The following is a 25,643-nucleotide window of genomic DNA, read 5'->3' as shown; positions in this document are numbered from 1 at the left end:
TCACCATCCCTGAAACAAAGCATTGGTGTTGAAAAGTCTGATGACAATCTTTCTTTCTCTTCTAGAAGAGTCTTTTTATCTATATTCCCAAATAATTATTAATTGTTATTAAAGTCCAAAAGGTTTGTTAGAATATATCTCAGTGTTGGCTATTCTGAATTGATTTTCCCACATAGTGGAGTGCCTTTTTTCAATACAGAGTAAATTTTGTGGGTTTTTTTTTCCTTTTAAATTATGAAAGTTATCTTGAATTATAGTATTTATTACTTATTCTGTCCCATAGATTTGGCTTTCTGCTTTGGGACTCCTATTATGTTTGTGTTTGATCTTCTTTGCCTGTCTTTTGTATTTTAAAATCTCTTTTTCATTTCTTTTTGATTTAAAAATTTCTCCCCTTTTTATCTTCTCTTTCTTTTTAAAAAATGTTTATTTTTGAAAGAGAGAGAGAGAGAACACAAGAAGGGGAGGGGCAGAGAGAGAGGGAGAGAGAGAATCTCAAGCAGGCTCCATGCTGCCAGAGCAGAGCCTGACATGGGGCTCGAACCCATGAACTGTGAGATCATGACCTGAGCTGAAATCAAGTGTCAGACACTCAACCAACTGAGCCACCCAGGTGCCCCATCTTTTAAAAAAAACTTTTAATGTTTATTTACTTTGAGAGAGAGAGAGGGAGAGAAAGAGAGAGAGAGAGAGAGAGAGAGAGAGAGAGAGAATGAGCAAGTGGGGAGAGGCAGAGAGGGGAGAGAAAAATCTCAAGCAGGTTCCACACTGTCAGTGCAGAGCCTGATGCGGGGCTCCATCCCACAAACTGTGAGATCATGATCTGAGCTGAAATTGAGTCAGATGCTTAACCAAATGAGCCACCCAAGTGACCCTCATCTTCTCTTTCTTTTAAGGAACCTCTGTAGGCATTTGCCCTGTGTTTGTGCTTAGCCTTCATTTCAGGGAATTTTTTCTTTTATGTTTTATTCTTTCTTGAGTTCTATAATTTTGTTTTTTAAGTCATCTTTTCTAGTCTCTTCATTTGCAGTTTTTCTGATTCTGATGTATGCTGTCCCTTCGTTGCTTCTATAACTCTTTTAATTTATTTTGGCGCATTTTGAAATATTAAGTTGCCATTTACATCTGCTTTGTAGGCTCGTCTTTTTAGCATGCCTCCATGGATCATTATGCTGTTACTTATTATCTTTTTTTCTTATAACAATTCTGTATGGGGTATGACTTCAACATGTTTTATTATCCATGGTAAAGCAAAATGAATTTTCCTGTACTTTTAGGCTGGAAGGCAGGTCAAACTAGCTTTTATTACTTCATAGCTCTTGAATTCCTTCTGCTGTTTTCACAAAATGATTGGAAAAATATATGTGGTCTCCTACTTATTGACAATTGTTTTCTCTTTCTTTTGCCTCTGTGGTTCCTGTCCTGTTCAATTTGCTTCTACTACAGTAGCCTCTCATCAGGGCAGGGCTCTCTGCCCTGGAGGAGGGTGTTGGTTTATTCATTTTGAGAGTTCTAGGACCCAGAACTCTTTAGCACCATGTCTTCTCTTGGTTACCTTTCACTCACCCATAAGCTGGAGACTGCCTAACACAATCTGTAACACTCATCTGAGTGAAGGTTTTCACATTGATCTCTTCCCTCTGAGACCCTGTGGGGGATGTGGAAGTTCTTCAGACCCATTGCCTTCCCTTTCCTTCCTCCCATATGATGGCTGATAACCCAAGTTCTGATGTATAGTATTTTCACTGCACTTGGTTTGAAACACTTTCTAATCTCCGTTGTAATGTCTTCTTTGTTCTGTGAGCTGTTTAATAGTGTTTTTCTTGGTTTCCAAATATGTGGGGATTTTCTAAGTCATTTGTATGATTTCAGTTCTTTGAAACTTGTGAGGCTTGCTTTAAGGTCCAGAATATAATCTGTTTATATAAATATTCTATGTGTTCTTGAATGTGTATTCAACTGCATGATTTCTGAGTACATCACTTTGTATGTGTCAGTTTAGACATTTTATTACAGTGGTGTCATTCAAATCGTCTACAGCCTTACAGATTTTTATCCTACTTATTCTATAAGTTTCTGACCTGCCTCCCACCCTAAAAGTTTCTACCATGTATATTTGTCTCTTTCTTTTTGTTCTGCCAATTTTTGCTTTGCATTTTTAAACTAAGTGTACATGCATTCAGATTCTTATGTCTTCATGTTGAATTGAGCTTTTATAATAATAATGTATCCCTATTATCTCGAATAATATCTATCTTCTTAAAATCTACCTTGTCCAGGGGCACCTGGGTGGCTCAGTCGGTTAAGCGTCCGACTTCAGCTCAGGTCATGATCTCGTGGTCCGTGAGTTCGAGCCCCGTGTCGGGCTCTGGGCTGATGGCTCAGAGCCTGGAGCCTGCTTCCGATTCTGTGTCTCCCTCTCTCTCTGCCCCTCCCCCGTTTATGCTCTGTCTCTCTCTGTCCCAAAAATAAGTAAACGTTAAAAAAAATTTTTTTTTAAATCTACTTTGTCTGAAATGAATATAGTTATAAATGTTAGCGTTTGCATGATTTTTTTTGTTTTATCCCAATGCCTTTTAATCTATTTTCTATATGTTCTATAGTTTTCCCCCTCTGTACTTAGATTTGGATATTTTGTTTGTTTGTTTGTTTGTTTGTTTGTTTTAATATTTTTTTTAACGTTTATTTATTTTTGAGACAGAGAGAGACAGAGCATGAACAGGGGAGGGTCAGAGAGAGGGAGACACAGAATCTGAAACAGGCTCCAGGCTCTGAGCTGTCAGCACAGAGCCCGACGCGGGGCTCGAACTCATGGACCGCGAGATCATGACCTGAGCCAAAGTTGGCCGCTTAACCGACTGAGCCACCCAGGCGCCCCAGATTTGGATATTTTGTATTGAATTAATCTTTTTTAAAAATTTGTGTCCAACCTGTTGCTAATTTACTATTAGCATTGAGCTCCTAATTCCATGTATTATAGTTGCCAGTTCTCTGGTGAAATTCTTAATCTTGTTTTTTATACCCTTCAACGTACTGTGGTCTGACAGTTTCATAATCTGGAGATCCCATGGGTCTTTCTTCATTGTGCTTTCTCTTGGGCTTTGTTTATGCTGTCTTACTGCCTTGTTTGCTTGGCTATTTTAAATTTAGCATTTGGGGAATGTGTTAAAAATTATTAAAAATAATTTTTAGAAATAATCTGAGGCCCAGGATATCATCTTAATCCAGTTTGATTAACAGTAAGGACTTGAAGCTTGGGCCACTGGGCTCGTCAAGGCTGACCCATTTCTCGTTTTACTTCCAGAGCAAGGATCCATCTCCAAGTGTGATTCACCAGCATACCCAACCCCCAGCCACACTAGGGTGTCAAAAGCATTGTGTGGCTTCTTGGCCACTTCTTCCAGGACCAGCAAACATCTTTCTCTCTCTAGGCTCCTCTTTCTCTAGGCCTGTATTTCTTCCCAGCTTGTGATGTCTTTAAGCAGATGTTTTCTATTTGTCTGGATTTTCTAGTGGTCTGTAGGAAGTTTGGTCTGAATTATTTAGTTTCCTGTTGTGGGGATGTCTGAGTTACATTTTGACAGGTAATTTTGTTAAATATGTAGGGGTGGGGGGGAGGCAGAGGCAGGGGGCCAAGTAAGAGATGTTGCAATAGCCCAGGTGAGAGATGCTGGTAGCTTGGATCTGGGGATGAAAGAAAGTGAACAATCATGAAGGACTCCAGCATTCATGGCCAGCACAAAGGTGTGAATGGTTGTGTCCTTTCGAAAGATAGTGAAGGTAGGAAGGGAGCCATTTGGCAGGACAAGAGGTGGTAGGAAAATGCAGTTTAGGTCATGTTAAGAGTGAAATGCCTCAAATAAAAACTTAAGAAACAAACAAAACAAACAAAAAAGGGTGAAATGCCTCTTAGACACCCAGAGGAGGTATATTGTGGATGACTGTGGATGTGACTGGAGTTTAGGGGAGAGGACTGAGCTGGAGATAAAATTTAAGGATCATCAGGGTGGAGGTTGCAATTTAAGGTCTGAGCCTAGATCAGCTCGTCTGGGAGGAGATATAGTGCACAAGGATGGAGGACTGAGCCTGATGCCTTCAGCAATGTGAGGTCAGGGAGGTGGGGGGAAAACCAGAGCATGGTGGTGTTGGTGGTGGTGGTGGGAAGGTGGTGGGAAGGTCTTCTGGAAGGTGAGTATAGAAAGCACTTCCAGAGTCAGGAAGCAATGGGTCAGGTGAGATGAGGTTTTTGTAATGGGAATTAAAAAAAAAAAAAAAAAAAGGTTTTACAGTTTGTCTTTTGTTTTTGCTTATGGTGTTTTCTTCTTACTAAGCATTTGTGTTTCTCTGTGTCTGGATGTGACTGTATTTTATGTGTCCCTTTCCCATTCCAAGATTGCAGATGTCCATGTGGTAGCCATGTGTGCCCATGTGTGAGCCCAGAGAAAGGACTCAGAGAAGGGTGTGAGCCCAGAGTGGAGTGGTCAGGCTGAGATGCCTGAGCTGAGGGAGGGTGCTGGGGTCAGAGGTCCAATGTGGTGGAGGAGGGGAACCAGGTCCACTCCCTCTTTGGGCCTTGGTTTCCCCATCTGTAACTGGTTTAAATGCTTGCTTCCTTGAAGTACTGGAGAGGATTCCTGGGTGTTCAGGAAGAGGCAGCCCCCAGTGAACTATACAGGGCTGTACCCTAAGGACAGGGTCATTTCCTTGACACAGGCCAGTCTGACCAGCACCTTGGAGCTTAAGGGCCCACCCCTGGGTGGCCATGGACAGATGTGGAGACTAAGGCCAGAGAGCATTCCCATAGACACTGGGGCCCTAGGAGGGGGCTGGGGAACCCAAGCCCCTGGTGGCAGGGCAAGAACCTGGGGTCACCTGAAAAAGTCCAGTCTTAAAGGGGTTGGGGCCCGTGTGCCCCCAGCGAGATGGGGAGGGGGGGCTTCCCAGGCTGGGCTCCTGGACTGCTGGGAGGGACTGGAGGTCTGGCTCAGGCAAATGAGCCAGGGCTGCTGGAAGGGCCTAGGGAATCATGACAGCAAAATCTTCTTGCAAACTGAGAAGTTCCTTATATATGTCAAGGGACATTGTAAATGGTATGACAATTTGCCATCTGTAGAGGGCTGTGGACCTGTGAGCAGCTGGACTTGAGGGGGCAGCCCAGTGTGGTCTCTGACCTAACCCAGGGTTTGGTGGCAGCAGAAGGTCACCTACCTGTCTCCATTCCCTAGTAAATGCCAACCGAGTAATTCCATGTTGGGAGGCTGGGGCAGGGGAGCCAAGCCTCTTACTGTATGCCGTATCCCCAGAGCCATCCTCCAGCAACATGGCTCACCTGTGGATGCCGCCATTGCGGCTCTGGTCTGCACTGGAGCCGTCAACCCTCAGAGCATGGGGTTGGGCGGAGGGGTCATCTTCACCATCTATAACGCCACCACAGGTGAGTCCGCATGGGGAACCCCGTGGGGAGGATGGGCTTGTCCACAAGTGCTAACAGTGAGGTGCTTGTAAACATCCCCAGCGTTTGCTGAGCTGTCCTGCCCACCCATGCCCCTTCCTGGGTCCTCTTGGTGCCCCTGCCCTTCCCCCCAGCTTGTCTTTGTGAAGACTTCACGGCCATCTCAAATCTTAGCACTGTCAGGGAGGAGGAATTTCCTTTGCCCTTCAAGGTCCTTCTGGCCGGATCAAGAATTAAATTGACCTGAGAGAAATTAATAGGACAAAATCAAATTTAATTTCTGGGGAATCCACACAGACACGGAAATTCCAAAGACAGGCAAAAAGAGCTAAGGAGAAGGGGTAAGGGTCTGGGACTTCAAAAGGAAGGAGTGCAATTCACAGGAAGATAAAGAAGCGTAAATATTTGCTAAACAAATGTGTGTGGGGAGGGGGGAGGTCCTGGGAAACAATGAGACACAGAAGACTTTGACCAAACAGGCCTTGCAAGGTCCCCGTCTACCTACCCTACCTAGTTCATATCCTAATATAGTTGTCTGTGGTGATAGCTGTCCTCCTGGAGCTGGTCGGTCCTCTGTGTAAATTCTTTCAGGCAGTAGTGGAGGGGGAGGTAAAAAGCTTTTCTGGATTCTGCTGGGTTTTAATTGCTTTTAACTCACAATCTTCATGCCAAAGTGGCCCATCTTTGGGAAGCCTGCTCTTGGCCCCTACAGCACAGAGGCTAGTTCATGGTACAAAGAGAGAAAGTGAGGCCTAGAGTAGGGCCAGGGCTGTGGCGGGGCAGGGAGGGGGGGTGGTTTGTGTGGGATGAGGCCTGGCAGCTACAGGAGTGCCCCTGAGCACTCACATGCTCTGCCCCAACTCCAGGGAAGGTGGAAGTCATCAATGCCAGGGAGACGGTGCCTGCCAGCTATGTCCCCCGTCTGCTGGACCAGTGTGAGCAGGCCCAGCCACTGGGCACAGGTGAAGCCCTTGGAGGGACCACAGGCTCCCACCCCATCAGGCCACTGGGGCTGACCAAAACACTCCCCTGAAGGGGCGTCTTGGACAGGCTCTGACACCCTGGTACCAGGAGATAGCAGCTAGCTATGGAGGTCCTGACCTGCCCCCATGGAGGTCCTGACCTGCTGGAGTTGGGGGAGGGGCTCTCTGAATAGGGGGTGGTGATCTAAGCATAGGAACCAGCCTAGCAAAGGCTTGGAGGGTTCAGTGGAGATGGGGTGGTGGGTGGGGTGGGGGTTTCTGGAGCCAGTTTGTGCTGGGCCCTGAGGGAAGGCACTGGGGAGCCATGGGGGTTTGAGCAGAGAGGGTCATGGTCAGGTGTGGGCTCCAGAAAGCTCATTCTGGCTGCCACACCAAGGGGTCCAAGCTGGAGGGGCAAGGGTGGGGGTGGTGGAGAACCCCTGGGGAAAGTTACAGGGCTGAGGCCAAGGTGGGGGCAGCCTGGGGGCAGGGACACGATGCCACTTGCCTCGTAGGGGCCCAGTGGATTGGAGTGCCCGGGGAACTCCGTGGCTATGCTGAGGCCCACCGTCGCCACGGCCACCTGCCATGGGCACAGCTGTTCTGGCCCACCATCTCCCTGCTCCGAGGGGACTACCGCATGCCCTTTACCCTCAGTCAGTTCCTGCAGAGTGACTTCCTACGGCCTTCCCTGTACATGACTTCTCTGAGGTGAGCACTTCCCCAGGGAGCCCCAGGGCTCCTGCTCATCTCCTGGGTTCAGGCTCTGGCCCGTCTTTGCCTGGCTCCTACCCCGGTTCTACCTCAGAGCCTCCTCAAACTGGAGGGTTGACCCTATGGTGGTATCGGGGGCCTGAAGGCCAGGAAAGTCAGTACTTTGCGGTTTCAGACTTTCAGGCTCCATGTGGCAGAACCTAATCCGAGTGGCTCAGGCCATATCCACGTGATGGGACTCCAGGGTGTGGATTTGGGCTCTGCCACCGTCCTCTGGCCCCTCTGGGCTGGCAGGAGGGCTTTGGCCACCCCCCTTGCCCACCTTACCAGTCCGCTGACCATGTCTTCCCGGGGGTGTCCCAGGCCCGACTAGGGCGCATACACTCCTTAGGCCAGGGTGACGGTGAGGTGAGAGGCCTCAGCCCCACCCAGTCTTAAAGAAACCATCTCCCCTGATGTCTACACCAGGCCCTCGGACCCCAGACCAGGACTGCCTCCCTGTAGGGTCTCAAAGAACCCACAAGAGCCCCCACAGGAGTGTGGCTGCCTTCCAGGACCCGGCCCCACCCTGAGTCTGCCCCCAATTCCCCAGGCAGCTCTTTTTCAATGGGACAGAACCTCTGAAGGCTCAGGACCCATTCCCATGGCCCGCGTTGGCTGCCACCCTGGAAACCGTGGCCACAGAAGGTGCAGAGGTCTTCTACACAGGGACGCTGGGCCGGACACTGCTGGAGGACATTGCCAATCAAGGTCAGCTGTGCTGAGTTCCCAGAGCCCACAGCTCTGCCTGAGAAGGAGCTGGCTCTGGATGCTAGGAGTGAAGGCAGGCCCTTCCCTAATCCTTGCCGGAGTGTGGACCGCTCCCAGGATTTGGAGAGGCCATGTATCCAGGCCTGCCCGCTGCTGGCCTCCAGGACCCCGTGGTCAGAGCCCTTGAGGAGCAGAGCTCCCAGAAATTAGGGCCAACAGAGGGGAGTTAGTGGTGGCCACAGTGGGCTCCTGGGACTGGAGCTGTCCACCACCTTCACAGTCTGTCAGAGGCCACCTTGCCTCTCTCACCTTCCCCTTTTCTCCCCACCAACCTGCCTGCCTTCGGCCTCTGTCCACCCATCCCTTGCCTGGCTCTAGGGCCCAGCCCTGATGCCGCTGCCCACAGACCTTCCATCACCCCTAGGGCTCTAGAAGCCTAGGGGATGGGGGAAGCCCCACCATGTGACCTGGGATCCGTGGCTGTCACTCTGCCTCAGTTTTCCCATCTGTACATGGAGTCTCTTCTGTCTCATCTCAGGTAGCCAGCTGACCCTGCAGGACCTGGCAGAGTTCCAGCCGGAGGTAGTGGATGCCCTGGCAGTGCCCCTGGAGGACTACACCCTATACTCACCGCCACCACCCGCAGGGGGTGCGATTCTCAGCTTCATCCTCAACGTGCTCAAAGGTAAGAAAGACTCTCAGCCCTCCCACCCAGAGTCCTGCCCCCATTGGGAACTCCAAGCCCAGCGGTAGCTCTGGGCAGCCTTCCTTTTCCAGCTCAGCCTCCTCCTCAGACACCAAAGATGGGGCTGTGGAAACAGGCAAGATGCTGTGCTCTAGAGCCTCTGGAGCAGTCCACACTCGGGGCTTTGCTGAAGGGTCTGACACCATCCACCCAGTGAGTCCCAGGTGATCCAGTCCCAGGGCACAGGAGCAGGTGGGCGGTGCAGGGGGTGAGCTGCCCGGCCCGTGTGTGCATCTGGGGCTGAGGCCTGGACTGTGAGATGGTGAAAGGGGGTCCTCGCAGTGTCCAGGGGTTGGAGCTGCCCGAGGCTGACTATCTCAGTTCCCTTGGCTGCCATAACAGATTACCGCAAACTTGTGGCTTAAAGCAACAGAAATCCACTCTCTCATAGTTCTGGAGACCAGACGTCCAAAATCAAGGTGTCAGCTGAGCCATGGCTCCTCTGGGGACTCTGAGAGACAATCTGTTCTTTGTCTCCTCCAGCTTTTGGTGGCTGCCAGCACTCCCAGGCTGCGGCGACATCTTCCCAGTCTCTGCCTCCCGCTCACAGGGCCTCCTCCTCTTCTCTGTGTCTGTTTTATAAGATTACATTTAATTGTGTGATTACATTTAGAGCTCACCCGGATAATCCAGGATAATCTGCTCTTTTCAAGATCCTTAACTTAATCACACATTTTGCCATATAAGGTAAAATTCACTCTTTTGCCATATAAGGTACTATTCACAGGTTCTGGGGATCAGGACATGGACAAATCTTTTTTGAGGGGGGCCAACATTCCACCCGCTACACGGGGTCATCCATATCTGCACCCCTCCCCTTCCCAGGGTTCAACTTCTCCTCTGAGTCGGTGGCCAGGCCCGAGGGGAGAGTGAACTTGTACCATCACCTTGTGGAGACGCTCAAGTTTGCCGGCGGACAGAGGTGGCGACTGTGGGACCCTCGTAGCCACCCGGATATCCAGGTGAGATGGCCTGTGGCTGGTGGAGAGCCCCGTCCCAGCCCCAGGGCTCAGCGTGAAGGGAAGGCCAGGCTGTTCCTAGACCCCAAGAGTCTGGCTGGGTGAGATTGGAAGGAGATGTATGAGGTTTTAGGACAGGACAGCCTGGCAGTGGCCCAGGGCAGGGAGGGTGAGGAGGTCTGCGGACTAGAAGGGGCCCAGAGTGGCAGGTGTGAGAGAGGCAGTGATGGCTCCATATCTCAGAGGGCCCGGAGGATGAGCAGCGTCTGGTGGTAGCCTGGGCTCAAGGGGGGTGCACGGGAGAGGGCCTCCAAAGGAGACCCTCTTCTCTGTGGGCCTACCTGGCACCTTACTGTTCCTACCATCTGCCCGGCCACCCCAGAACGCCTCCCAGGACCTGCTGGGAGAGGCTTTGGCCCAGCACATCCAGCAGCAGATCGACGCTCGGGGTGACCATCATCTCAGCCACTACAGCCTGGCCGGGGCCTGGGGCCACGGGATGGGCACAGCGCACGTTTCTGTGCTGGGGGAGGATGGCAGTGCTGTGGCAGCCACGAGCACCATCAACACGCCGTATGTTCCTGCCTGTCCCCAGGCCCTGCTCCTTTGCTCCCTCAGCTTGTTTTACGGGCCCCCTAGTCTCCCCTTGCTTGTGTCCATGGGGCAGTACCTTGCTTTTCCCTTTGCTTCTTCTTCTCTGTCAGAGGGGCCACACACCTCTGTCATTTCTGGCTGAAAGGCTGCGGATGGGTGGCTCTGAACCACGACCCGCTTGGGAATGAGCTTTACCCAGAAGGATGCCCTAACTGGGGGGCACAGGCGGATCCTTGGGGGGCAGTGCCAGGGAGAGAATGGCAGCTCCAGCATGCTAGAAGGCTGCCACTAAAATGAGGGACTCCTGGAAAGCGGTGCTCGACAGCTTTGCTGGTGTGGGAGACTGGCGCCCACAGCCCGAGCCCAGGCTCTGCCTCTGTCTGCAGCTTTGGAGCAATGCTGTACTCGCCACGCACGGGCATCCTCCTCAACAATGAGCTTCTGGACCTATGCTGGAGGCGCTCACCGGACTCCAGAGTCACCCCACTACCTGGTGAGACTGAGGACCCCACTGGCAAGAAAAGGGAAGGCAGGCAGGCTGGGCGATGCAATTTGGCCCCTGGGCCAGCCCCGCTGCCTTGCCCAGCCCCTGTTTGCACGGCGGTGAATGGAGACAGAAATGGAGGGGTGGTCTGGAGGGTGCTGGCTGGAAGTGCGGCTGCGGGTGACACCCATCTGGCCTCTAGTTCCCGGCGAGCGACCTCCATCATCCATGGTGCCCTCCATCTTGATCAGTGCAGCTCAGGGGTCAAAGCTGGTGATCGGTGGGGCTGGTGGGGAGCTCATCATCCCTGCTGTGGCTCAGGTGAGTCAGGGAACTCCTGGCTGGAACATCCCCCCTCCCAGGGACAGGGAGGGGTTGGTGTAGGGTGGCTGGTGTCCTCCCTTCCTGTGTTCTTCTTCCCTCCCCCAGGCCATCATAAACAAGCTATGGCTTGGCTTTGACCTGAGGACTGCCATTGAAGCCCCTATCCTGCATGTCAACAGCGAGGGCCATGTGGAATATGAGCCCAACTTCAGCCGGGTAAGTCCACTGTTCCTGACACCGCTAGGACAGATGCCTCAGCGCATGCTGCTCAAAGCCCCTGGTAGGATCTCAGTTGCTGGGTGTCTTAGGATGGGTACACTTCCACTTCCGGGGCCATCGCGGGTTCAGAAGCTCAGTGGGGGAGGCACCAGACCAGTCTTGTGGCCCCCAAGTCAGAAAATAGGGTGTTGTCCATGCTTCTCCCAGGCCAAGTACCTCTGCACCTTGGTTCCTGCTCTATTCTGTTCTCTCCAGAAGCTAGTTTTCCTGGCTGTGGTCTCTCAGACTCCCTCATGGTGATCTGTTTCCTTGTGTGATTTATAGCTTTCATGTGTGAGTTTATTTGTAAGGGTATCATTCCTGTGACAGTCTGCTTAGGGATTTCTTTCTGGGGCATGGGGGTTGCACTGGTGCTGGTTCTTATGGACGTTTCTTGGTTTCCCCCACACAAGCAGGTGCTCAGAGCTAAATTCTGTTGTCCAACTCCCTGCCCCCACTCCTCTGCCCCAACCTTCCTCAGAGTTTTGCTGGGCTGGCAGAAGCCTTCCCTTCACTAAGATCTCATTTAAAAGTCTGGCAGCTTTTCAAGCCTCCAAGTTTCATGCCTGGGGTCAGTTCAGCCAGCTGGGGTTAAAGGTCCTCAAAGCTGCCATTTCTGCTGTGAGCTGCCTCCCATGGCCCTTAGAACACTGAGGACCATAGACAGAGGAACATTTACTCCAAGGGAATATATAGTCCCTGAGAACCTTGGTCTTGGGGGCTGGAGACTAAGGACTCTCAGAGTCCGAGGAGCTCCCTCCCTGTATAGGGTCCTCCCCATGGCAGAAGGACAGTGAGTATGCCCTCAGGGCTCATCTTCTTGGGCCCTCCTCCTTGACCCTTAACTGAGGTTTTCACTCTGTGAACATCAATTCCCTGAGGACCTTGTGCTCTGAGATCTCAGAGAATCCAGCAACCCATAAGGCCAAGATCCTCAGCTCTCTTGGAGAGGTTGAGTGTTGGCTATACCTCCAGGGCCTTCTATGGAGAAAATCCTAGACCCTGGGTGGAAACCTTGAGTCTCCAAGGATTATCATAGCCAAGGCCAGGGACTAAAGGCCAGAAGTGTCCTCCTTCCTGAGGGCCTTGGAGTTTGGCCACTAGATGCTAAGGAACAGAGTCCCTGATGACCACAGGTCCTGTTGTGGCCTCAGCTATGAGGACCTCAGCCTTCAAATCTAAGGACCTTGGGCAATTGGTGCATCAGGCAGAGAAACATAACCCAAGGACATGGTGCTCTGGAGACCTCGCCCTACCACTCTGACATCAGGTTGGAGGCCCCGGTCTTGGGGACTGTAGAACATCAAGGTCTTTGTAAATAGAAGTGACTGGCACCTAGGGTCAGTGGGCTAAGGTCCTTAGTCTGTTGGTCCAAAATGCTAAGTGGAAATGTGGGGCCTGAGTAGCACAGGCCTCTACACTCCAGGATCTGTGTAAAAGTTACAGACTGGTAAATGTGTAAGCGCCATAACCCTAAGGCAAGGTACTCAGTTCTTAGAAACCTACACCTGCCTGGATTTCTGACACGCTCAAATTCCATAGACTCACTGTCTCAGACCTGAGCCACATGCTCTGAGCACCTTACCCTCAGGATCACTAGTGCCTTTAGCCTGGGGGTCAGTGTCCTTGGGCTCATGGATCTTCAGAGAAAACGGTATCTGAAAATTTGAGTCCTTCCTCCAGCTGATTCCTCAACCATTGGGGCCCTAAGCTTTCAGGGCCCGAGGTCCTAAGAAGTTTACCATGTTCTTGGCAACCAGGATCTCTGGTCTTCTCATGTCAGTGTTGAGATAGAAGGTCCTATGTAGCCTGACTGCTGGTGCCAAGATCTTTCCTCTTCTGTGCCCCAGGGCCCCTGGGCACTCCCCACCCCTCAGTTGGGCAGTTCCTATGTATGGAGGAGCTGGGACTCTGAGAAAGGTCCCAAGCTCTGCCTTAAGAAGGCTTTGCTCTCAAGGTCCTCAAAATTAGAGGTCTCGCAGCGTAAGTCCCCATAAGCCATTTCTCTGCCAAAGCCGCTGGATTCCTCAGATGTTGCAGCTAGGCCCCTGGTATCCTCAGATCCAGGACAGAAGTGATCTTGCGTCTCTAGCTCCTTCTGACCTGGGTGACATCCTCCCCACCATGCTCCCTGGAGCCTGGCTTCTCCACTGGGACCTTTGGTGGGAGGTCACAGGCTCCTTGCCCTACGGATGAGGCTGCATTAGCACCCTCACATCCTCGCCGTCACTGGTGCCCAGTCCTGCCTTCCCCGTTGGGGCTGTCAGACCTCTACCCGGGGCCCTGCCCCCTCTGCAGGTGTTGCTAAGCTGCCTTCACCTGTGCACTGGCCTTCTCTCCTCTCCAGGAGGTGCAGAAGGGGCTCCAGGACAGGGGCCACAACCAGACCATGAGGCCCTTTTTCCTGAACGTGGTCCAGGCCGTGTCCCAGGATGGGGCCTGTGTGTATGCAGCAGCGGACCCAAGGAAAGGTGGGGAGGCCTCGGGCTACTGAGGAGACTGCTTCTGGCAGCTGCAATCCGACCCACCGTCAGTGTGTGCTCAGGCTGGCCTTGGCTGTGGGACCCAGCACCCAAGCAAGATCTGGACCCTTCGGCGGAGGGTCAGCCTGGGCTGCAAGAGGTGGGGACAGGCTGGAAGATGGACGACTGTGGGGACTGAGCCCTCTCCCAGAGTCCCATGTGGCCCTGCCCTGGCCCCCCAAGCTTCCCCTAGACCTCTCACTCAGGACCGTGGCCCACTCTCCCTCCCCACCTGCCCCACTCCCCATCTGTATACCCTCTAGTCCAAGATTAAAGAGGAGGGTGGACCTCAGCATGATTTGGGGTGTAGGTATGGGAAGGGACCCTTAGCACACACACAGCTCTTACAGTCCTTCACCACACACCACCGTGAAGGTGTGGAAACCGAGGCCTAGAGACTGGCTGGCCCTGCCCAGCCACCGCTGCTGGGCCTCTGCAGTGTGCCTGCCTGGGGCCTATCAGTGGGAAGGCAGGGCTGTGGCCTGGGGGCGTCTGCCCCCCAGTCTTGCCAGGCCTTAGGACCATCTCTGGATCTTGTCCCGTGTGCCAGGAAAAGGCTGGATGAAGTAGAACTTGGGACCCCACCTCAGCCCCCAGCCCCCTCCATTGGCCCCATTCTCACCCTCGGCACTGTTGACATTTTTGGTGAAATAGTCTTTGTCGGGGGGCTGTCCCCACATTGTGGGATGTTGAGCAGCATCCCTGGCTTTTGCTCGCTAAACGCAGCAGCACCTGCTACCACCACCACTGGCCAAATCATCCCCAGTTAAGAACTGCTGTTCTGGACCCATTAGCCCCCCACTGCTGAGAAGGGCTTTGCCAGCTGCTGGGTGGGCTGCCTGTCCTGGAGGGGCCTCGCTGGACTGACCTGGGGGGTCTTACCCCACACCGGTTCCTGGGAGCACTTGAGTGTCGCCCAAATGTCCCTCAGGGGCATACCTCCACCTGGCAGGTTCTGGGGATCAGCTCTACCGCTGAGCCACGGCCTCCCACCCTGCTCTGGAGTTTGGCCAAGCAGGGCAGGAGTAGGTACTGTTTCCATGGCTGCTGAGATAAAATACCACGAAGTGCTTTCCAACTACAGAAATCTATGCTCCCATAGGCTAGGAGTCTGAAATCAGATGATGGGGCCGAAAGCAAGGGGAAGGCAGGGACGAGTTCCCTCAGGGGACTCTCAGGAGAACCCTTCCTGCCTCTGCCCATTTCTGGTAGCTGCTGGTGTCCCTTGGTGGCCACATCACACTAGGTGCTCCGTCTGTGGGGAGGTCATGTGGCCTTCTCCTCTGCATGTGTGGAAGTCTCCCTCTGCTTTGGGCAGGGCTGGGTGGAGAAGGCACCCTCGGGAAGTGTGTAAAGACACTTGTGGGCATATAGTGCCCATCCAGATACTCCAGAATGCTCTCTTGTCTCAAGATCCTTAACTCAGTCACAAAGGCACTTTTGCCATATAACGTGCTAGGGATCGGGATGGGGACTGTTAGTTGACCACAAACAGGGAGAGAGGGCTGGATGGGGCAAGTCTCTGATCTGAGCCTGACTGGGAGGACAGAGGGGGGTATTCTGGCAGACTCTAAGAGAAAGGACCTCGGGGCCGTTCACTGCTGCACCCAGGCAGCCTGGGGGCCGCAACTCCTCCTAGAGTCTGACTTTGGGAGGGAGTGGGAAGAAGGCTTTAGGGAAGGGCGGCTATGGCTCAGGAGTCAGGGGTGCAGAAAAAGTGGGCTCAGACAAGCAGGAGTGGGGGCGTTTCTGACCTAGTGGGATCCAGAGGCTGGCCTTGGCCACCATCCCGATGGCTCTAGCACATCATTCACTGAACTTCACAGCCAGAAAGGATGACAGAGCTTCTCTTCTCTACACTGCTTTTGAGGCTTAACAAAAGTCCCAGGCCTGGCTCTCATGGGCCCAATGGGTCTCTCCCTGAGGCTCAGTTACCACACATGAGCTGATGGGTCCCCATCCTAGCTCTGTCTCAGGTTTCTGGGTCATCAGACCCCATACCCACACACCAGCCAGGGCCACAGTTACCTCGGACTCAACACACCAAACTGGAAGCCAGCTCTGAGGCAACCGGAAGCTCTCTGTTGTCTACCTCTCCCCCTCCAGTCACCCCGTTTCCTCTCTCCGACTGCATGGCTCAGCCCTGCCTCCATTTCCTTATCCTCCTCCACCTCCTTGCTGCTGCCACTGCCTCGATCTGCTCCCCACTCAGACAATGATGGGCCTTGGAAGATGCATACCTGATCTTGCCACGAGGCAGCATGGATTCCTCCTTGTTCCTGCTGCTCCTGGAGGAAGCCTGCTCTTTTCCCTCCCTGCTCCTCCCACCCTCAGGGACTTGCCCAGCCCCTGCTCACATCCCACCTACCAGTAATGCCAGGTAGCCACCCCGTTCCCAGCCCAGCAAGGGACTCTTACTGCTGGCTCTTTACACATCTTATTACACAGGAGAAATCGAAACCAGGGTTGGGGTCCCTGGGTGGCTCAGTCGGCTAAGCATCCGACTCTTGATTTCAGCTCAGGTCGTGATCTCACGGTTTTGTGAGTTCAACCCTATGAGGGCTCTGCTCTGCCAGCACAGAGCCTGCTTGGGATTCTCCCTCTCTCTCTGCCCCTCCCCTGCTCACGCTTTCTCTGTCTCTCTCAAAATAAATAAATAAACTTTCAAAAAAAAAAAGAAAGAAAGAAACCAGGGCTGCAGTATCTTCAAAATAACATTGGCAGAGTACAGATGAGCCCCTAGAGCCTATAGTTAATGCAGGATCAAAGGAAAATTCATTGCCTTAAACAGTTGCATTAATAATAAGAATCAAAATGAATAAAGCATCTAAGTGAAATTTAGTGCAGGAACAATCAGAACAATCAGGAAAGCAAGAGGAGAGGTTCAGTAACAACTGAAGGAGAGACTGATAAATTTGAAATCAGAAAAACAGGTCAGAAAATGTTATTCAACTGCCTACAGTATAAATGAAAGAAGTGTGAATACACAAAAGAAGAAATGACAATGGGGAAATTAGCTAAGATATAGAGAAAGTTAAAAGTATAAAAGACCTGGGGCGCCTGGGTGGGCCAGTCAGTTAAGCATCTGCCTTTGGCTCGGATCATGATCTTGTGGTTTGTGAGTTCAAGCCCTGAGTTGGGCTCTATGCTGACAGCTCAGAGCCTGGAGCCTGTTTCAGATTCTCGTCTCCCTCTCTCTCTGCCCCTCCTCAGCTCGTGCTCTGTCTCTCTCTAAAAAATAAATATATTTTTTAAAAAAGTATAAAAGATCACTCACCTTCGTCCAAATAAAGCTGGCAACTTTGATAAAATAAATTACTTTCTAGGACAACGTAAGTAGGGGTGCCATATGTGGGACATACTCATACTGAAAATATTGTTGCTTATCTGAAATTCAGATTTAATTGAACCTCCTATACTTTTATCTGCTAAATCTGGCAACCTTAAATTTCAATGACAAACAGATCCAAGAAGGGGCAAAGATCTAGATGTGTCAATGATCATTGAAAAAATTAAGAACATTGCAGGAACACTAGCCTACCTCAAACACCCTTCTAGAAAGTTCCTCAGGTGAAGTGTGTCCTGCCACTAAGGCCAGAGACCTGTCCTGCCAGTTAAGCTTCCACAATGAGGAGCAAGAAGGAAAATGTCCACATTCACTTTATGATGCCAGCAAAGCACTGACCTCAAACCTGCCAAAGCAAGCCACAGGCCAATTGTGTTTATGAAACTCAATCCCAAGTTCCTAAAGAAAGTATTAGCAAAGAGAATCTAGCAACACATTAAAGCAATAACGTATCTTGCCTATCTCAGTGGTGTCGACACCAGCACAGCCAGGAAGGTCTTCTCTTGGTATGAGTGTTACTCTTACCTCTTATCTTTCACCCAGGGAGAAAAGTCACAGGCTTATTTATCTCCATAGAGACTGAAGGAGCATTGGACAAAATTCAACACCCATTCTTGATTAAACAAAGACAAAGCGCTCCTGGGTGGCTCAGTGGTTAAGTGTCCAACTTCAGTCAGGTCATGATCTTGTGGTTTATGAGTTCAAACCCCATATTGGGCTCTATGCTGACAGCTCAGAGCCCGCTTTGGTTTCTGTGTCTCCCTCTTGGCCCCTCCCCTGCTTGTGCTCTGTCTCTCTCTCTCTCTCAAAAATAAATAAACATTAGAAATCAATTTTAAAAATTAAGTAAACAAATCCACCAAATTTTAAAACAAATTATAAGCATACAGCTATTAAACATGCAGCTGTTAAGCATATGCTGTTAAAGCAGCATGTGAATAAAGCTAAGAAATCAACCACAATACAAACTCCACAGAGAGATGTAAATAAATACGGAAATCTTGTCTCTAGCAGACAAGGAGCATTTCAAAGCAGTAAGAAAAAGATTATTAGCCATATCTATCTGACCAAATGGGTAGCCATCTAGGCAAATAATGAAGGGGGATCCCTGCCTTTTTATTTACATCAAAATAAATTCCAGTCAGATCAAGATTTAAGAGTAAAACCATATAAATATAAAACAAAATACAAAAACAAAAACAAAACCACAGGGGCGCCTGAGTGACTCAGTCGGCTAGGTGTCTGACTTTGGCCCGGGTCATGATCTCGCGGTTCGTGGGTTCGAGGCCCACGTTGGGCTCTGTGCTGACAGCTCAGAGCCTGGAGCCTGCTTCAGATTCTGTGTTTCTCTCTCTCTCTCTCTCTGCCCCTCCCCTGGTATTCTCTGTCTCTCTCTATCTCTCAAGAATAAATAAACATTAAAAAAAATTTTTTTTTAACACAAAGAATACAGGGAAATTTATTTATACTCTTAGAGTGGGGAAAGCCTTTTCAGGCCTGGCATAAAATCAAGAAGTTGTGAAAGAAAAAAACAAAAAAACAAAAAAAAAAAGATACATTTGAACACAGAAAAAGTAAAAATTTTGATGTGGAAAACATCTTAAAAGACCAACGGACAGTTGCAACACACGAATGGATCTAAAGAGTATAGTGCCAAACAAAATAAGTCAGAGAAAGACAAATGCCATATGATTTCTCCCATGTGAGGAATTTAAGAAGCAAAACAAATGAACAAAGGGGAAAAAAAGAGACAAACCAAAAAACAGACTCTTAACTCTAGAGAACAAAAGAGTGGTTAGCAGAGGGGAGGTAGGTGGAGGGGTGGAGGAATTAGGTGATGGCAGGAAGGAACGTGCTTATCGTGATGAGCACAGGGTGATGTATAGAATTGTTGCATCACTATATTGTACACCTGAAACTAATATAACACTGTATGTTAAATACCCTGGAATTAAAGAAAAATCTTAAAAATAAAAAATAAAAATAAATTAGAAAAGACCAGGGAAAAACTTGGGAAAAATCGTTTCAGTACAAAAAATATAAGGGGCTGGTTTCTTTAATACTTAAATATTTAAGTACTTAATATCAAAGAGCAAGTATCCAGTAGAGAGATGCACATTAGACCACAGAAAGAGAGCTACAAATGGCCGCTTCAACATAGAAAAAGTTGCTTAACCTCACTCATGAGTAAGCGTGGCCAATAAAAACAGTGAGACCCCCACAGGGACAAAGTAAATAACTCAGCTCAGAAGGCTTCCTCTGTGAATTCTTCCCACCACTGATGGAGGGAAACACATCAGTCTTACACAAACTTCCAGAGAACAGAAAAGAGGAAACATTGCCCAAGGCTTTAAATGAGGCCAGCGTCATCTTGAGAACAAAATCTGACAAAGACATTTCGAGCAGTGAAAAGTAGAGGGTGATTTCATTCATGAACAGAAATGCAAAAGTTCCTAAATGAAAGACAAGCAAACCAAATCACTCCCAATTTGGGTTTATTCTGGGAGTGCAAGATTGGTCGAATATGAGAAAATCAAGCAATGCAATTCATTGCGCTAATAGCCTAACAGAATAAAAAAAAAAAAAAAAAGGATTGACTATCTCAATACATGCAGAAGAGAGTTTGATAAAATTTCCCAACTTGCACTCACAATAAGAACCCTTAGTAACTGTAAATTGAAAAAAAAAAAACCTCCTTAACCTGATAAGTCACAGCTGCAGAACCTTACAGTAAACATCATACTTCATGGTAAAACACAAAAAGCCTTTTTTTTTGAGATGGAAGGCTCAATCCCTTTGAGACCAAGATAAGCATGGCCAGCTTTCATCATTTCCTTTCATCTGTGTAAGGTAAGTTTTCACCAGTGTAATAAGGTGAGGGAAAAAAAATAAGGCATAAGGATTGGAAAGGAGAGCATAACGCTATAGCTCCTCTACAGATAAACCATTAGAAATAGGCGAATTTAACACAATTTCTGGAATCAAGGAAAATACACAAAAAACCGATGGTATTTCTACATACCAGCCACAAATTATTTTTTTTAATAATTTTTTTAAATGTTTACTTATTTTTGAGAGAGAGAAAGACAGAGTGCAAGCGGCAGAGAGGCACAGAGAGTGCGACATAGAAACCGAAGCAGGCTCCAGGCTCTGAGCTGTGAGCACAGAGCCCATCACGGGGCTCCAACTCATGAACCATGAGATCACGACCTGAGCCAAAGTCAGACGTTTAACCACTTGACTGACTGAGCCACCCAGGTGCCCCCAAAACATCTTTTGGAACAGAAATCATAAAAGCATAAACAAAATCAAAGCCTAAAAATGAAACTAACATCAGTATGAAAGGCCTCTACAATGAACATTATAAAATAGAATCGAGAGAATATAAAAAAACCTAAATAGGGGCACCTGGGTGACTCAGTTTGTTGAGAGTTCGACTTCGGCTCAGATCATGAGTTTGAGCCCACATTGCACTGCGTTAGCCTGTCAGCACAGAGCCTGCTTCAGATCCTTGGCACCTCCCGCCCCCCCATCTCACTCTCTCTCTCAAAAAATAAATAAAGCATTTAAAAAGACCTAAATAAATGGAGAATTATACTATGTTCATGGACTAGAAGGCTTAATGTTGTGAAGACGCCCATTCTCCCCATATTCACCTATAGAGTCGGCGCAACCCTAATAAAAATCCTAGAAGACTTTTTTGTGGAAATTGGTAAGCTGATTCTAAAATTCGTACGGAAACAGCAAGAACCAAGACGAGCCCAGGCAATTTTGAAGAATAACCTACATGGAGAACTCACATTACCAGATATCAAGAATAAGCTACGCAATTAAGTAATTATATAACTGGTAAGTAAGGCAATTTGGTATTGGTGAGAAGACAAACTGGGCAATAGGACAGAACAGAGAGTTACCGTATCTCTGATAGAAGGTCCATAGCAGTGCAGAGGGGAAAGGATGCTCTTTCAACACATGGTACTGAGTCAACTGGATATCCACGTGAAGAATGTGTATCCTGACCCCTCCTACCTCACACCGTGCACAATCTATTCCAGATGGCTTGCAGATCTAATTATGAAGTATGAAGCAATAATGCCTTCATAGGAAAACATAGGACAGCTTTGTGACTTTGGAGTAGTCAAGTGTTCTTAAACAGGACATAGAACTGACTATAAAGGAAAAACCTTGGTAAACTGGACTATATTAAAGTGAAGAATTTCTGTTCAACAACAGACATCCTCAAAACAGATAAAGGCATTAAAACAGCAACTCACATAGTGGGAGAATATTTACAGTGTTTACATCTGACAGCAAACTCTTATCCAGAAAAAAGAATTTCTATAAGTCAATTTGAGAAACTCAGGTAACCCAACAGAAAATGGGCAAAGGACTCGAATAGGCACCTCACAGAAGAGGTGCTCCAGATGGCCAATGAACATATGAAAGGTATGTATTGCTTCACTAGCGTCAGAAAAACGCAAAAGAAGTTCACAGTGTGCTGCCAGAACATAACTCTCAGAGTCACCAAAATGAAAAAGACTGAAAATACCGAGTGTTGGCACAGATATGGCAAGATGGAACTATCATACGCTGCCAGTGAGAATGTCAATTGGTAAAATCACTTTGGAAAGTGGGTATTATCTGCTGAAGCTACCACACACGTAGCTCATGCCCAGCAATGCTGCTCCTGGGAACATACCCAACATAAATTTATATGTGTACGCATCAAAAGACACATACAAGAATGTTCACAGCACTAGCCCTTATAGCTCCAAATTGGAAACCCACCCAGTGTGCCTCAGCAGGAAAATGGATAAACAAATTCATTTGAGGGAATAATACTCAGGAAAAAAAAGTCAAGTGCAGCCTCATACCTCAACATGATTGAATCTTTTAAACATGCAAAAAAGCCAGACATAAGAGAGGATCTGCTCTACGATTCCATCTATGTAAATTACAAAACGCTCAAAACTATTTTATGGTGTGAGAAATCCGTGGCTAACCTGGGAAGGAGGGGGAGGGCAGTGACTGACAGAAAATGGTGGCGGGTCAGGGGTTGGTACTGTGCAATTTCTTGACCTGAGTGGTAGTTAACTGGGCATGTTCACTTTGGATTAATTCATTGGGCTGTACCCTGAGCTTTCTTGCCTACAACTTAAATTTTATTTATCAGGGTTCCATCAGAGACCCTGCAACTATGGGAGCTGGCCAAGGAGTCTCTGTAAGGCTGTTGTTTTCCACCTGATGTTGGAGCTGGAGGTCCATGTGGCCGAGCGTCTGGAAGAAAAGTTGGTGTTAAGTGGAGGAGAGGATCCAGAACTAGCTGGTAACCCAGGAGTTGACTGGAACTCACACGGACTGGCTGAAACCCAAGACCCTTCTTGTTGCCAAGGGCGATGAAGATTTCCTGCAGAAGCTGGACCCCTTTGTCAGACATCTGGCCCAGGAGTCGGGGAAGCTCAAGGTGGCCTGAGGACAAGTGGAACAGCTGCACCCATGACCTCTGCTGGAGCCGACAAGCTGAGTCAGCAGATAAGCCCTGATGAGTCTGAGCTGTGAACAACCTTGCTGATTCATTTCCCCACTGTAAATCTTTCATGGAAATCTCTCTTGTGGTCTACCCTGCCTGGAAACACACATGGAAGGGAATTCTGGGAATGTCGTTCAGGGAAAGCTCAGTGGGCCTCGCAACACGTTTCGTCTATCTGGCAAAGAGCGAAAAATGCAAAGGCTCCTTATGCTGATGAGGGTGTAGAGGACTAGGCTCCGTCAGTAGGTTGGTGGTGTCAACGAGCACAACTCGAGGCCCAACTCAAGGAGGAAAATGCACGCACTGCTGAACCAGTCAATCCTCTGGTGTGAATTTCTCCTCTGAGTCAACCTGAACTTATTTACAAGGCACAACAGCGTTTGTGGAAGCAAAAGACTGAGCACAGCTTAATGCCCACAAACTGGGGACTCGTTAAGTGAACTGTTCTGTTTGAATTTTTTATTTTTAATTGTAAAATACAGAAATACATAACGTTAATCACCTTGACCGTTTACAAGCGGCCGGTCCAGTGGCATTAAGCACGTTCACACTGCTATACAGCCATCCCCCTCTCCCATCTCTAGAACTTTGTCATCTTCCCAAACTGAAACTCTGTCCCCGTTAAACACTAACTCCCCGCTCCCCCTTCCCAGTCCCTAGTCCCTAGTAACTTCTGTTCTACTGTCTGTCTCTGTGAATTTGATGACTCTAGGAACTTCATATGAGTGGAATTGTACAGTATTGTCCCTTTGTGCCTGGCTTATTTCACCAAGTATTAGCTCTTAAAGCTCATCCATGTTACAGCATGTGAATAACATGCCACTATATGGATGGACCATATTTTCTCTACCCATTCACCCATCAATGGACACGTGGTTGCTTCCACTTTTTGGCTATCGTGAATAACGCTGCTATGAACATTGGTGTATCTGTTTGAGGTGGGTTTTTTTCTTAATTTCTTTTTAGTTTTTGTTAAGTTTATTTATTTTGAGAGAGAGAGAGAGAGTGCACAAGCAGGGGAGGGGCAGAGATGGAGAGAGAGAGAAGCCCAAGCAGGCTCCACATCGTCAGCGCAGAGCCTGATGTGGGGCTCGAATTCATGATCTGTGAGATCGTGACCGGAGCCAAAACCAACAGTCAAATGCCTAACTGACTGAGCCACCCAGGTGCCCCTTCGTGTCTATAGTATTTATTTTCAACAGTAATGAAAAGTGTAAGGCCATCTTTTCGCACCTCTGCCTCTGGTGTATAGAGAACCCAACGGCTGGAACAAATGGACCCCAAAAATGTATTAAGGTTTAATCACAAGTTTATTCCTTGTTCCGGTAGCAGTACTGGATGGTAGCAGTTCCAGTGAGCAGGTCGGTGACAGAGGGAGAGGGTTCCCTGCCACATGCTGGGGACCCACTTTGTCCCAGGGCCAGGGCCACCTTTGCATCAGAGGGAGCAGCAGAGAGATCCTGGAAGGGTACCAGTGGGGAGTGTTATGGTTCAGGCCTGGAAGTGTCCTGCCCTTTTCTGCTGGCTTTGCACAAGCTAGAACTCAGTCACGTGACCACCCCCAATTGCAAAGGAGGCTGGGAAATGTAGTGCAGCATGCGGCCCTGACGAGGCACCTGGGGGGTTGTGGACTCCTCTGCTGCTAGTAGGCACCTACTCAACTTCACTCCCCGAATGGCTTTTGTCCTTTTAAGTTCGGCTGAAATGGGACTCCTCCAGGAAGCACCTCTTGATCTCCCACTCCGGAGATGTGCTGCACTGAGCACCCCTTCCCCTCTGAGCAGCCACTGGACTGTGAGCTCTGAGGACAGAAGTGGTGCAGAGTAGGCACTCAGTCACCCCAGGGCTTGTGGGAGGAACCAGCCTGGCTAAGGAAGGGGTCCTGCTCCCCACTGTGCTGTATCTGTTCCTTGGCCCTGAGTTCAGTTAATGGAAGGGCAGGAGGAGAAGCAGACACTTCCCCCATCTTAGTCCTGTGGCCCCTGCTAGGGCCCGTGGGCTCATGTGGTTCCCACTCTTGTGAACACCTAGGCCTGGCTCTGGCACCCTTTGCTCTGTCCCTCAGCCCAGGGGTGTTACTGCCTCACCAGCTACTTGACTTCCTGACTCTCCCATCACTTGTGTTTCTAAGTCCCTGGATTACTACCCCTGTCCCCCTCTGCTCCAGAGCCCGACCAGTACAAAAGGTAGGGGACTGGCCATTGGGTTCTGATGCCCTGGGACTGTGGTTTGGGGAGACCACTTCTCTGAGGCAATGGTTCCCTGACTTTAATGTCTCTAAAGGAAGTCTGTGGGGGCTATGGAATCTTTCCCCTCACACAGGCCCAATAGTACCCGACTCCCTACAGGCCCCCGGGAAAACCCATCAGGTGTTGGGGCTTCCCAGCCTGGCCTGTCCCTGGCACTGGGAATTCCTGATGTCTGGGGCCAGGGCCACAGACAGGGCACCCCTTCTGCTGGGGAAGGGTGGAAGCGGCTTTAGGGCCCAACCTGGAGGGATGAATGAAGGGTACAGGAATGTAGGAATGTAGAAATGTCGGGAAGACCAAGGGAGGCCATGTTTTACTCTTAGGATAAAGCCCAACCACCATTGCCTGGTGGGAGAAGCGTCACTATTCTTCAGACCAGACTCCACTTCTCTTCCTCTGAGCCTCTGCCCAGGCTGTTCCTCTGCCTGGAACGCCCTCTTTCACCAATCACATCTCTGACAATTGACCTATGCTTTCAGGCATGGTCTGGGAGCTGTGAAGCTGCACCTGCCCACCCTTGTGTGCCTGCTCTCACAGGTCCAGGCTGCTTTGACCAGGAAACTGACCTGTCACCCGCTGACTTGTGCCTGGCCGAGCCAGCCTGGCTTGGCACAGGGACACCCTGAGGACCCAGGTCGGTGGGAGGCTAGCCTTGCTTTGCCTCATCTGCAGAGGAAAGTACCTGCCTGGTGGCCAAGGGGCCAGCCCTCAGCCCCACCCTGCCCTGAGCTGGAAGCCGGGAGACGTGGGGTAG

At 49.6% G+C, this 25,643-nt stretch overlaps 1 protein-coding gene across 2 annotated transcripts in view; it reads left to right on the top strand.

Annotated features, from left to right (window-relative positions):
• GGT5 (gamma-glutamyltransferase 5) overlaps positions 1-14,056 on the top strand; it is a 30,764-nt gene extending 16,708 nt beyond the window's left edge. Inside the window, exons 2-12 of one of the 2 annotated variants that reach the window (XM_019467110.2) lie at positions 5,304-5,434; positions 6,319-6,414; positions 6,930-7,125; positions 7,721-7,878; positions 8,417-8,563; positions 9,449-9,585; positions 9,965-10,155; positions 10,563-10,669; positions 10,863-10,981; positions 11,090-11,200; positions 13,590-14,056. In XM_019467110.2, the coding sequence (XP_019322655.1) occupies positions 5,304-5,434; positions 6,319-6,414; positions 6,930-7,125; positions 7,721-7,878; positions 8,417-8,563; positions 9,449-9,585; positions 9,965-10,155; positions 10,563-10,669; positions 10,863-10,981; positions 11,090-11,200; positions 13,590-13,736 (1,540 nt within the window). In that variant the 3' untranslated portion in view covers positions 13,737-14,056. The remainder of the gene's footprint in view (positions 1-5,303; positions 5,435-6,318; positions 6,415-6,929; positions 7,126-7,720; positions 7,879-8,416; positions 8,564-9,448; positions 9,586-9,964; positions 10,156-10,562; positions 10,670-10,862; positions 10,982-11,089; positions 11,201-13,589) is intronic. The other variant, XM_019467111.2, reaches the window with a different exon arrangement.
• The last annotated feature ends 11,587 nt before the right edge of the window (positions 14,057-25,643 follow it).

The sequence above is a fragment of the Panthera pardus genome, unplaced genomic scaffold (assembly GCF_024362965.1).
Source record: "Panthera pardus isolate Hobbes unplaced genomic scaffold, ASM2436296v1 HiC_scaffold_15, whole genome shotgun sequence".
NCBI classification, from domain to species: Eukaryota; Metazoa; Chordata; class Mammalia; order Carnivora; family Felidae; genus Panthera; species Panthera pardus.
This window is presented reverse-complemented; position numbering and strand designations above follow the sequence as displayed.